This window comes from Citrus clementina, unplaced genomic scaffold, assembly GCF_000493195.1.
Source record: "Citrus clementina cultivar Clemenules unplaced genomic scaffold, Citrus_clementina_v1.0 scaffold_1, whole genome shotgun sequence".
Classification (NCBI taxonomy): Eukaryota; Viridiplantae; Streptophyta; class Magnoliopsida; order Sapindales; family Rutaceae; genus Citrus; species Citrus x clementina.
The window spans coordinates 21,828,521-21,841,506 of NW_006263303.1; the positions used below are offsets into that span (position 1 = coordinate 21,828,521).

The following is a 12,986-nucleotide window of genomic DNA, read 5'->3' on the forward strand; positions in this document are numbered from 1 at the left end:
CCTTCACTATCGGGAGTTGAGTCCGATGCTTCCTGGGACTTGGAGTCAATACTAACAAGAAACTATATATTTATTTATTTCTTTTTCGTGCAGGTCCCGCACTTTTTATCGTATTAGTTGAAGTTTTTGCTTTTGAGTGTGTATTTTTATAGACTCAAGTCAAGTCAAGGCTTAATTAATGTATAACAATTATTGAATTGTATACTTTTAGAGTAATTTCTGCATATGCAGTCAAGAAAGACTAAATGGAAAAATGCCAACCGGGAAACTCTACGTGAAGATCAAAGAAACCACAAGGAAAGTCATTACTCATGACTTATACATATAAAATAAATAAATTAATGGTTTCTTATCAGTCAGTTGCATGTAACGTGGACTGATATTATGGCTAAGCCATTTTAGTCCCCAACGACAAAATTTATGGCTTGTGGCTTGTTATCATCTCCTTTATCATAAGGTAAATCGTTTTTGGGGGCCAATATGCTTATAACTAAATCGTCCCGAGGATATGAATAATGGTGATTGGAATTAGATGAAGAATTTGAAAAGAATTTCATCCTCCCAAATCAAGAAGATTATGAGCTAAAATTAAGACAATTATGACATACATATTGCCATTTTTCTTCCTTAATTCTCTATTGATTGCAGCTGAGTTCTGTAATTTGGCCTCCTTCCTGACTACTCATTTTCTCATTTTCCCTATCTTTAACGGTTCTAATTCTTAACCTGTAGTCCCAAAAAAAAAAAAATGTTTTATTCTCTATAATTTTTTTTAATATACTGACTCTTTTGAACTTCTCCAAATTTAATTATATAAACTAATCCGCAAAGTTTATCACCAGTCAAACAAGACGCATCGGAGCTATGCAGTACAAAGACGATTTTTTTTTTTTTCTAATTAAGTTGTTTTCTGGATAAATTTCATGTAGATGAGAGGGAATTGAATTGCCATAAGCATATTAATATTTTTAAACAAAAAGTGTTTTTATTCGAGCCAATGCTCTGCTACTCCCCTTCTTCTTCTTTTTTTTTTTTTTTTTAAATTTTAATGTTACCCATCTCCGAACATACAATTGAAGTACGAGAAAAATTTTCCCAAAAATTAAGAAACAGGAACTATTACAACTCCAACAATATATTCTCACAACATTGTTGAGCATCTTTTATTGAGAAATAAGAGCAATTACACTCCAAAAATCAGCAATATAACTCCTAGTAACAAGCTGACATTAAGCCAGCTCAGTTCATGTTTTCCTCCTGATCCACGTTCGTATACAGGTGTTGAAACATTCCCCGCACACAATTTTCGAAGTGGAAGTCCACACAGATATTCGTTGCCGATATAAGAGTCTGAATCAAAGGTAGCAAATTGACCTTGGGCAGGAGGAACTTCCCCGCTCAAGTTGTTATACGATATGTTGAAGATTTCTAAAAACTCCAAATTTACCATATTCTTGGGGATTTCACCCTGGAGCCGGTTAGAAGAGAAATCAAGAGCCTCTACTGACTTCATAGCACCCATATTCACTGGAATTCTTCCACTGAAGAAGTTATGTGACAATTTCAATGTCTGTAGCCCTACAAGATTCGTCACTTGGGATGGAATCTCTCCTGAAAAATAATTGGCTGAAAGGTCTAAAACTTTAAGATAATATGGATAGCCTATAGGGTATTTGACCACTTTCTTTTTGTACACAATTAGTGCATCTTCAAAAAATTTGTCTACTTCAAGAACTTCCTTGGCCATACCTGCTAAGTTATTGATACATCTTGGAATAACACCGGTAAGATTGTTAGAAGAAAGGTCTAAAATTTGTAGAGAAGCTAAACCACAGAGTTCCGGCGGAAAAAAGCCATGAAACAGGTTTGCCCTAAGTGACAGAAGTATTATTCCTGATAATCTCTCTCCAATCCATGTTGGAATGTTTCCCACAAACTCATTTTCGCTAATGTCAAATAATCTTAACTCGGTACAGTTTTGAAGTGACACTGGTATTTTTCCAGAGAACCTGTTACCGCGAAGGTGCAGTATCTGAAGGGAGCTTAAAGTTCCCAGCGACGTTGGAAGGTTGCCGGTGAAATCATTTTCACCTAAATGGAGGAAGAACAAGAATGACCAATTCATCCAACAATCAGGTATTTCTCCGGACAAAGTATTGTTCCCCAGGTTGAGAACTTGCAATCTCATTGAGTTATTCATCTCATTGCATAAAAACCTGGAAAGGGTTCCTGACAAGAAATTGCTGGAGAGGTCAAGTGTAGTTAAACTGGAAGGTATGAGAGGCAAAGGACCGGACAGGCTATTGGAACTAAAATCAAGTGTTTCAAGCTGGGCAGCATCATTTAAATCTGGAATCTGTCCGAAGATTTGGTTATAAGAAAGATTCAAGTAATTTATTTGAGAGAGAGATTTTACTAGCCTATCAGGGATGGTATCTGAAATGCTTGAGTTGGACAAGTCTAGATAAATTAAATGATTTTGTGAAAGAAGCCACTGCGGAAACTGAGGCCCAATAAAACAAGAGCTCAATCCTATTGCTTGAAGTTGAAATGGAGGGGTCCAACTAGGACTGACGACTTTCAACACTAAGGAGTTCCCGGATGCATCAAAACCCACAAGTTTTGTGAGATTTGCAAAATGATTTTCGGAAAGAGTTCCATTCAAATTGTTTGTAGAAACATCTAGGTATCTTAGAGATGAAAGTTGCCCTAGAGATAATGGAATATGACCAGATATGTTGTTGAAACTTAAGTCCAGAGAATCCAAATTTTTAAAGTTCCCAATTTGATTAGTCAAAAGACCAAAAAGCGTATTGTTACTCAAATCCAATGACTCTAGTACATTTGAAGCACATGCTGAGAACATATCTAAGACTTGAGATATCTCCTGACTCAATTTGTTACCTGACAGGTTGACAGACCTTAAGTGACGAAGTCTTTTGAATGCTCTTGGAATTTTGCTTTCAAGTCTATTGAATGACAGATCAAGGCTTTTTATGGAGGTTAGGTTCCCTAGAGAACCTGGGATGGAACCTTGCAACTCATTGTAGCTGAGAGACAGGTACTCAAGATCAATGAACTTGTTGAACCAGTCAGGCACAGAGGAGCTGAAGTGGTTTCGAGATAAATCAAGATGTTGGAGAGAAGTGGAGTTTTGAATTGCATCAGGTACTGCACCTTGGAAATTATTAGTGCTCAGATCCAGAAAAACCAAATTAACAAGGCCAAGAACTTGATTAACAATCGAAGAGTCGGCGAATTGATTATCAGAAATATCAAGAGTAACAAGAGAAGAGAAATTGGCAAAAGAGAGTGGAGAAATGTGATGCAGTAGACAACCTGAGAAACGCAACGTTTCCAAAGAATGGAGTGAATTTGTGATCAGTGGTCCATCAGATGTCTTGCTAAGATCCACACCACTCAAATCAAGGTGCTTCAACAAAGAAAGATGAGATACCCAACCAAAATCCTCAACGTATAATCCACCCAAGTAATTAGGACGAAGGTCAAGAAATTGGAGATTGGAAAGATTACCAATTTGGTGTGGAATAATTCCAACAAATCCAGCTCTAGAAATGTTCAAGTACATTAAATTCTCCAAAGAACCAAGAAATCGAGGAATTTGGATCCCTTGAAAATCGTTGTAGCTCAAGTCCAAGTGAATCAAATGCTTTAAACCGAGCAAAGACGGGTTTATCTTACCAACAATTTTTGACCTCTCATAAGCTTCATATTCAGCAGGTGATCCGTCATCTCTGGAAGGATTTCTGAGGCGGAGCTCAAGGACATGGCCTGTGATGTTGTCACACACAACACCATACCATTTGCAACAATCTCCAACGCCAATATTATTCCAAGAGGCAAGCCGGTTCGAAGGATCTTCCAGATCTTGCTTGAAGCTCAGAAGTGCTTCCCTCTCACTCTCAATGCAACCTGCTGCAGCATATGAGCTTCCATTGCAGAAGTTTATGTTATTATTAATGGTTGATATCACCAGAAAATGGAGGAATAGAAGGGCAACACCGACACTCATGGTTGGTTTGTTTGATTTCTTGATAACATGAACAACAGATTGCTATTTTATTTATAGTAAATTAACATCTCATTTTCAGCTTGCAGGATGCGGGAAATTTCTTTCCCGATAACTTAATTCGTTTTCTGTTCTAGTTAAAGACAAGACTAAAGACATCAATATTTGTAGTCTTCGTTGACTTAATTTTATATTCCAACTTGAACACTCTGTTTCAACTTAATAGTAACTAAGATTGAACACCCTGTTTCTTTCTTTTCTTTTTTAATAATTCTTTTTCATAAAATATGAAATTCTGGAAATGAAATCCAAAGCTTTTGTAATTTCCTATACCTAGAAGTGGGACCAAAAGCAACTCATCTTTAACATCTTGAGACAAAGTAAGATCAAGGAAATTTCCTTGAGAAATTTGAGTGATGCAGATCTTTTTAGGTGGCTTGATAAATCAACACGAAACATTTAGACAGCCTTGATTAAAGTGAAAACTCCATTTCTGGTCAATAACCAATTGAATGGAAAAGTTTGTGAAATTCACTTTGCAAATCTCTCAAGTCTAAGTTTGTGAAATTTGTTAATTTTCATCAATAAATAATAATTAACTTAAATAAATGATTCATCATATGAAAAATGATTTTTAATAATTAAAAAAATTAAATATTTAGTCCATGAAATAATAATTGCTAATTTATCGTTTTACGTAGAATACTTTAAATTATCTCTGTAACTAAATTATTATCAATCAATAATACGACATGTCATCTATTTTCTTATCATAGAAACAACACATCATACAAATCCTCAAAAAGATATGACATGTCACCCATAGGAAGAACTTACAAAACGTGAGATCATACAATCTTAACCCATGTATGAGTTTTACAACGCGTCATCTATGTACTAAAACTATACACAACTTGTCGTACAGAATTCGTAAATTGCACCAGATGTCAACTTTATGACAAGTTCAAAATGACAAGTCATACAGTTTTCTTTTAAGAGTAAGTATTGTGTGGCTTGTGGTGTTGGCCATGGCACGTCATCTTTGCAAGAACTGTGCTACTGTCGTCCCGGATGATCCTGAAGCTTTGGTCATAATAATTTAGTTATAGAGATATTTTAAAACAGAACTTAGAACACGATCTGTATAGTAATGAATATCCCCAACAAGAACAGTGGAATGTTAAAAGTAATTTTTTTTTTTTTTTTGGGTTGAAAACCTAATTACGTGAACACAAATTTCTAATCATATTGTCGATCATCCTATGTATGTCCTATGACTTTAGTGATATTTTACACAAATATTTCGTAAGAAAACCATGTCACAATACAACTGTTATTGTCTAATAAATCTTTCACTGGTGCAAAGACGTTCAATTATATCAGTTAATCATTTGTGATTAATTAATATTGTGTGATTCTGTGAAAAGAAATAATAATAACATCGTGTGTTAGGTTAGACAATATATAGATTTATTAATGCACTATAACCACACAAATTTTTACTATTTATATCATCTTATTGTGTTTAACGAAAAATTATCTTACGGAATTTTGAAGTATTACTCGAGATATTTGCCTGACATATTTGAGCAGGGACTATCACATCAATTAACATATTAGAGAATACTAAAATTAATAATACAATTATAATAATTTTATAAAATGAATTAAAATGCTGAATGCTTTATGATCCTTTGACTCACTCGTGATGATAGAGCAATTGTTTTATTTTGTTTTGTTGGAATTTTTTTTTAATTGTATCTATTCATATTTTTTTAGCGTGTGTCAATCCGCTGAACATAGTTAAAAAAAAAGATATTATTATTGGGATCAGGCTATGGTGCAACTGTGGCACCGTGCCACAGTTGCATCTAGCCGTTGGATGCACTTAGATTGGTGGGGTCCACTGACATCTAACGGATAGATGTAACTGTGGCACGGTACCATAGTTGCACCTAAGGTTTCCCCTTATTATTGTTAGTCTAAAAAATAATCGAAAGTATTAAATACTTTCTATCAAGAATTATTTTATTTTATTGTTATTATTTTTTTAAATAAGCCACTGCGTAGCGTAAAAAAAAAAACAAAAAAAAAAAAAAGAAGGCCGTTGCATAGTGAGGTAGATAAATGCCGTCATCTATGGATCAACAAATGCAGCCACTCCCGTGAACTTGCTTGCTCGCCCTAGCCCACAACCTCATACGACCTAGACCTAAATTTCTTATGGGTATCGCTGAGTTTCTCACATTGAATAATCCCAACTCAAATTGAAAATAATATTTCTAGACGAGATACCCACCTAATATTTTTTATATATTATTTTATTATTAAGATTTTTTTGAAAATTATATTTTTATTACATGATATTTCAATTGTTATCATTGTACTACCAAATAATTAATTTCTTTTAAAAAATGACGTGGTCACAATGGTGTTTAGGGTATTTTAATTTGATAAATTTGAACAATAGCGATAATTTCATATAAAACGAAAAATAAAAATAAATATTTAATAATTTTCCCATAATTCAGGTAGTAAGTTGATAAATTTTCAATAAAATAAAATAATTATTTAGGATTATTAAATTAAATATTGTAATTGATATGTACTTATTAAATTGATTAGCTAAATACAAATGTTAAAAGAACAAGCAACTAAGATAAAATAGTTTTCTTAAAATAATAATTTATTATTAAATTTGTTATTATAATTTATTTTTATTTGTTAAAAATGATATAAAATAAATATTACATAAGCAGTTATTTTCAAAAGTTTTAACATTGAAAATATTTGATTTTTAGAATTTTTTTAATTTTAGAGGACAAAATCATTTTTCTACACACTCTAAGGGTTAAAATAGTCTTTTAACAAAAATTTTATTAAATATTCTATTACTTTTAATATTTGGTGGAAAAATTTTGTTATCAGAAAACTTTAGTGATAAAATAATATGTAAGAAAACATTAGATAAATATTTATGAGTATCCTTTCTAAATTGAAACGTTGAATTCTAATAATTATAGAAATTTGAAGAATTTAATATGTTGTGTTGGTTAACTTTATTATGGATCTGTTAATATTGTAATATTAATTAATAAATGAAATATCACACATAACTGTGTATTCCACCAAATTTACAACTAATATATATACATATGTGGTACTAAAAAGATGGCTAAATTAAATGGTAATAGTGGAGGGAGGAGGGTATTTCGTTGTGACAAATGACCCTTCTATAATAAATAGATGATGCTTGCACTGCACAGAAAAAATTTCGACGTTAAAGAATACAATTTCAATGATCGACATTCAAGTTTCAAGCCCACGAAATTTAAGTTTTATGCCTCAAGAATGGGGACTGTGAGTCTGACCAAAAGTATTCTTTCACACGAAGAAACCTATTTAAATACAGCACCGATATTCTCACACCAATGAGTACCACAGTTAGAACAAAACGGTTCGTTTTGTGCTAACTATAAAAGATTTAACTGTAGTTTGAAAACGCAGACTCATCTTGCTCAAACGCAGACCACACACGTGCTCGAGTTTCTGAAACGCAAACGCAAACGCAAACTACACACACACTCATCTCACTGGACCACAGCACTCTCTCTCACCGTGGGTCTCTCTACATTTGGCTTGGCTGTCAGTTGTTTCTCTCCCAACCCCGTGGATTGCATTCTCACGGCACTTCTGGAATTTGAGACCTAGCTGCAGCTTCACTCTCTCGGCTGTCGGAATTGATTTGTGGAGGTAATTTACGCAAACGCAAACCACACACACACTCATCTCAGTTGACCACAACACTCTCTCTCGCCGTGGGTCTCTCCACATTTGGCTTGGCTGTCAGTTGTTTCTCTCTCCACCCCGTGGATTGCATTCTCACGACACTACTGGAATTTGACAACTAGCTGCAGCTTCACTCTCTCGGTATGAATTTATGTTAATTTTGCTGTCTTCAGAACTGCCTGTTGTGGCCGAGTACAAGATTGCGAAGATTGGTTATGTTAGATTCTACTTGACACCAAGATAGAAGAAGATGAGGATGAGACCAAGCCTCTAGCTTAAGTGTCATTTGGTACATATGCTATGGCATTTTGTTGAATCGAGTTACTCCTACATTTTAAGTTTGCTTTTAGAATATCTCTCGTAAATTTTCATGTTGAAAAACCAATCATTTGTAGTTAAGTAGATTGATAAGAATTCGTTTCTTGTGCTTGGTTTTTTATCCTACTGTTGTACATGGCCAGACAGCTGGTTGCACATCAGATTCAAGAGCTGTAAATTTTGAGGCTAAGTAATCTCAGCTGGGATTTCATGTGATAACATATTATCAGATAGATCCAGCAACTGCAATGAAGTAATGTTGCCAATTTCCGCAGGAAGCTTGCCTTGAAAGTTGTTCTGATACAAAAACATTATCTCCAATAGCTCAAGCCTCCCAAGTTTAGCTGGAATCTCCCCACCAAGATTACCAACGGCCAAATCAAGATACTTCAGGTTGGTAAGATTCCCAAATTCCACTGGGATTTCACCTTCAAATTCATTGTATCCAAGAATCAGTCTCCATGGATGAAAGTTGCCCAAGCTCTCGTGGTATCTTGCCAGTGAGATTATTCCCAGATAGATTGATAAGAATTCGTTTCTTGTGCTTGGTTTTTTATCCTACTGTTGTACATGTAATTGATTCATTTGTAATCTTTGTTGCTTTCAAAGGTAGGCTTCAATTGAGTTGAAACTTTAAAAAATTTATAAAAAATGAACCGCAAATAAAAGATAGCATCATATTGGGTGACAAAATGTTCTCGTGGATGATCCTGATTAATGCTGTGTATTTCGCAATGTAATTACTTGCTGATCAATTTAATTGAATTGATTCACACATTGGTTTGAGTTTTGATACTGCTGCTCTGTTTTTGGGTTATTTGAAGATCGCATTTTTGCAGGAACTGGTAAATTGGACACGTTAACAAAAACCTCTCACGTATTACTGAAATAATAACTGTTATATTTCAGCCCTTATGCACAGAACACAATGGTTGCAGGCAAATCAACTCATAACTTACACAATGGTTGCAAGCAAATCAATTCATAACTTGTAAATAAATAAACCCCAAAAAATTGGGCATTAATTTCCATTTTCCAGCATATAACAATTTCTAGCAGCAAGTTTTAACAGCAGATAACTTCCGACAACAACTCATCCCAAAATCAGCAACTCATAAACACAATAGCATTTTGCTAATTTCCAATAGCAAGATGCGTGAGAGAGACCCACGACGAGAGAAAGCCGAAGGAGAGAGCAGCGAGATGCGCGAGAGGCCAGATGAGAGAGATCCACGGCGAGAGAGAGAGAGCCACAGCAAAAGAGTGACCCACGCTCGAGAGAAAGAGCCACAGCCGAATAGAGACCCACGCTCGAGAGAGAAAGAGAGAAAACCGAAGGAGAGAGCAATCCGACGATCCGTTTTGTGAGGCGAGTGTGTGAGGAGAGTGTGTTAGTTTTGAAGCTACAGTATTTTCTTTTATAGTTAGCACAAAACGAACCGTTTTGTGCTAACTGTGGTGCTAAGCGTGGTGCGTTTCTCATTTTCCATTTAAATATTAAAGAATGAAAAAGGAAAATCAACCATTCAAATCTCAACTGCTGACACTGTTTCTTCATATTTAACTCCAATCTCCTTTTTTTGGGAAGCAGGAGGCTCTATAGATTCCCTCTTTTTGAAAAGCCACAAACACTTTATTATATAATCCACAAACTCATTTCTCATTTTCTTGTTCGCAAATAATTCATTTGTGAAGTTTCAACAATAATGGAGGAATTAGAAGAAGAGCATGGTTTTGAAGTGAGAGAGGAGTTCATGATTGCACCAAATGGTGCTGCAAAGCCTTCAAAGAGACTTGCCCGTTTTCTCAAACCTTGTGTAAACTCCGTTAAAGGGCAAGTTTTTGAGTTTCCTTCAGATTTTTTGTCCTCCTTACCACCCACGTTTGAACCGAAAACATGGCGTTTAAATGTAAATTTTCACGGATGGAGGTCACCGCAAAAGAATTGGGGAGCATGGGTTGAAAAGATGGCTCCTTTGCATGAATATACATGGAAGAAAGCTGGTATATATGATGCAATTTTAAATTCAACGTATGAAATTCGGAGAAATTATGATTTGATTGTTGGGCTTGCTGAGAAATGGTGTCCTGAGACTAAAAGTTTCATTTTTTGTTGGGGTGAAGCTACAATTACTTTAGAAGATATGATGATTGCAGGGTACTCTGTTTCGGGTTCCCCTGTTTTTAGCCCTCTTGAAACAGATGAGTTATTGGAAACAGAAGAGAAGTTGAATCAGGCAAGAACGGAACTTACTAGAACTGCAGCTAGGAAGGCACACCAAGGAGCGTGGTTGAAGAAGTTCATGGACAGTGGAAGTGAAATCGAACATGAAGCTTTTCTTGTCTTGTGGCTGTCAAGGTTTGTTCTTCCAAGCTCCTCTAGGGTAAACCGTGTAATTAGCAGAAATGTGTTTCCTATTGCTGTACATTTAGCGAAAGGCACTAGAATTGCACTTGCTCCAGCTGTTCTTGCTAGCATTTATATTGATTTGAATTTGTTTAAAGAAAATATTGCTTCTTTAAGCGTGGTAGACAAGTGGAAGGACAAAGACAGTAAGTTAGAAGTTACTACATGGTCTCCGTTCCAGTTGCTCCAAATTTGGGCATGGGAGAGGTTTACTGATTTGAGACCAAAGCCTAATTTGATTAAAAATGGTGAGCCAAGATTTGCTCGGTGGCACAAATTAATGATCAATGTTGAGAATGTGAGGACAGTTCTGGATTCAGCCCAAGGGAGTTTTGATTGGCGTCCCTACACAAAGCCTCTAAACAACTGGAAGCTGCTTACGTTTTATGTAGAAAAGGAAGTAAGTGTATCAGTTGATGGTGACTTGTCTGAAGAATTACAATCATTTGCTAGATGCATGCGTGTCTCGGAGCTAGTTGGGTTTGAAAAGGACTGCATAGAGCAGTACCTTCCACATAGAGTAGCAATGCAATTTGGGATGGACCAAGACCTCCCAGCTTGTGTGGCTCGAGCAAATGACAGTCCTGAACTAGCATGGAGTTATTACTGTAAGCCTATCACTTACACAAATTTGTGCATACCGTCTAGGCATTATGAGGCAGGTGTTACCACCCAATACTTGAAGTGGTGGAAGCAATCACTGTCACATTTGCAAGGTGCAAGCAATGGTGCTTTGCCAGATAAAAGAAAGTGCTGGAGTTCTAAGATAATTCCAAAGAGACCAAAAGGAATGATAGAGGGTAGTTCCATTGGTTCTACAAAGGCCCATATGAAATTGAAGGGAAAGAGTAAAGGGGATGCTGTCCCTACTAGCCCTCATTTTTCTGTGAAGAGCTTGGAAAGATCACCAGAGACATCAAAAATGAATATCAATGATGCTGATTCCTCTGCTCCTCTGGGGTGTCCTGTGAAGAAAGATAAAAAATTACTTGAGTTTTCAAAAGAAAAGAAAAGGGTTAGTGGTGGATCTGCCTCTGCCGAGTTACATTCAAAAAGGCTATCACTGAGTCTAGAAGTGAAGAAGGAAGCTAATGACGCACCTGTTCCTCCTGGCTTTCCTCCCAAATCTAATTTGTTGGCGGCAAGTGATTCCACTAGTGAAGATAATCTGACCATTGGAGAACTTCTCAGGTCTAGGAAGAAGCATGATGGTTTCTGGAATGAAGAGGTCAGTAGTGCTGAAAGTTGGCCTAGTCAATCTGACACTCTTTCTTCGACTGCCGTGTGTGAAGTTAGAGTTTTTGAACCACAGTTGCAGACAGAATTGGTGGAAAAGAGTAGATGGAATGAACCATCAGAAACATCTATTGAAGATTCAACTGAGATTCAATTGGTTAATTCAGCTCATGATTTGGTGAGGATGCAGGGTGGTGATAGAGATGGCAACATTAATGACAATGAGATAAGTGAGAGACCTGAATTGCATCTCGAAGAGTGGGTTAGTAGGCTTGAGAGGATCGTTGCAAAGCTAAAAGCCAAAAGATTTGGACATACAGGCCAGCTTTAGTATCAGCGTTCACTCATCTTCTATTTATATAGCTTTACAACTTTAGCTACACATGTCAGATTCAGCCACTGCCATTTTGCTTTGGATGATGACGAATTAACAACTGTGCAGAATAGCCTTAACCGCTATGAAATCTGATAAGTACTGTGGTTTTGTAATATTTGCGGAAGAAATTTGATGTTCAGCACGTCACTTATGTTTCCTAAGCAGCCACACATAATGTGTGTGTTATTTGCAAATTTAGATTCAGCAGAGGAGTTATTTGCAAATTAGATTCAGCCGAGTATTCTCCTTTGTGTATCTGAGATCAATGTCTGAATTTCTCAGTTGAAATGCTCCCTCTGCCTAAAATTGAGCTGCTGATGATATACATACATGCTTTTGCTTCTCCTATTTCAAATTTTGGCTCTTTAATGGTTTCTTATAGGGGAACTAGCTGTAGATTATATGTATATGGTGGAGTTATAACCAGCTGTATGTTTATCACTTGACAGCAAATTCCCTTCAAGTTAGACACGGATTTCCATTTCTTGAGAAAATAACTTTCAGCAACAATTATTGATAGCATTGTTCAAGTACATGTATCCTTGTCTCACCTTTCATTATGCCTTTAAGACAAAGACTTAATAGACCCTGAGAATTGAGAAAATAAGAAATTCTCAACCTTCATCATGGTCTCAAAAATTGTTTGCAGAATTGAAATGATCATCAGCTCACAAATAGCAATTCTAGCGATGGCTTTTCCAAGCATGAATCCTAAATCAATGTTCATAAAAATTTCCATCAAGCTGAGATCTCACTTGTGTGTTTCTTTATATTCCTGCTAAGTGATACTTGCAGCACTAATCATGTGAGAAAGGACACCTGAGGAGTTA

General features: G+C 35.9%; 2 protein-coding genes across 2 annotated transcripts; one reads left to right on the plus strand and one right to left on the minus strand.

Moving 5' to 3' along the window:
- Nucleotides 1-1,183: 1,183 nt before the first annotated feature.
- Nucleotides 1,184-4,059, minus strand: LOC18054444 (receptor-like protein EIX1). Its single transcript, XM_024177870.1, has 2 exons — nucleotides 3,340-4,059; nucleotides 1,184-3,171 (listed from the first exon to the last, which is right to left on the minus strand). Exons 1-2 carry the CDS (start codon nucleotides 4,031-4,033, stop codon nucleotides 1,184-1,186), a joined length of 2,682 nt encoding a protein of 893 aa, XP_024033638.1. The 5' UTR covers nucleotides 4,034-4,059.
- Nucleotides 4,060-9,806: 5,747 nt separating this feature from the next.
- LOC112095748 lies at nucleotides 9,807-12,111 on the plus strand. Its single transcript, XM_024177871.1, has 2 exons — nucleotides 9,807-11,504; nucleotides 11,601-12,111. The coding sequence occupies exons 1-2, from the start codon at nucleotides 9,844-9,846 to the stop codon at nucleotides 12,109-12,111; spliced, it is 2,172 nt and encodes a 723-aa protein (XP_024033639.1). The 5' UTR covers nucleotides 9,807-9,843.
- The last annotated feature ends 875 nt before the right edge of the window (nucleotides 12,112-12,986 follow it).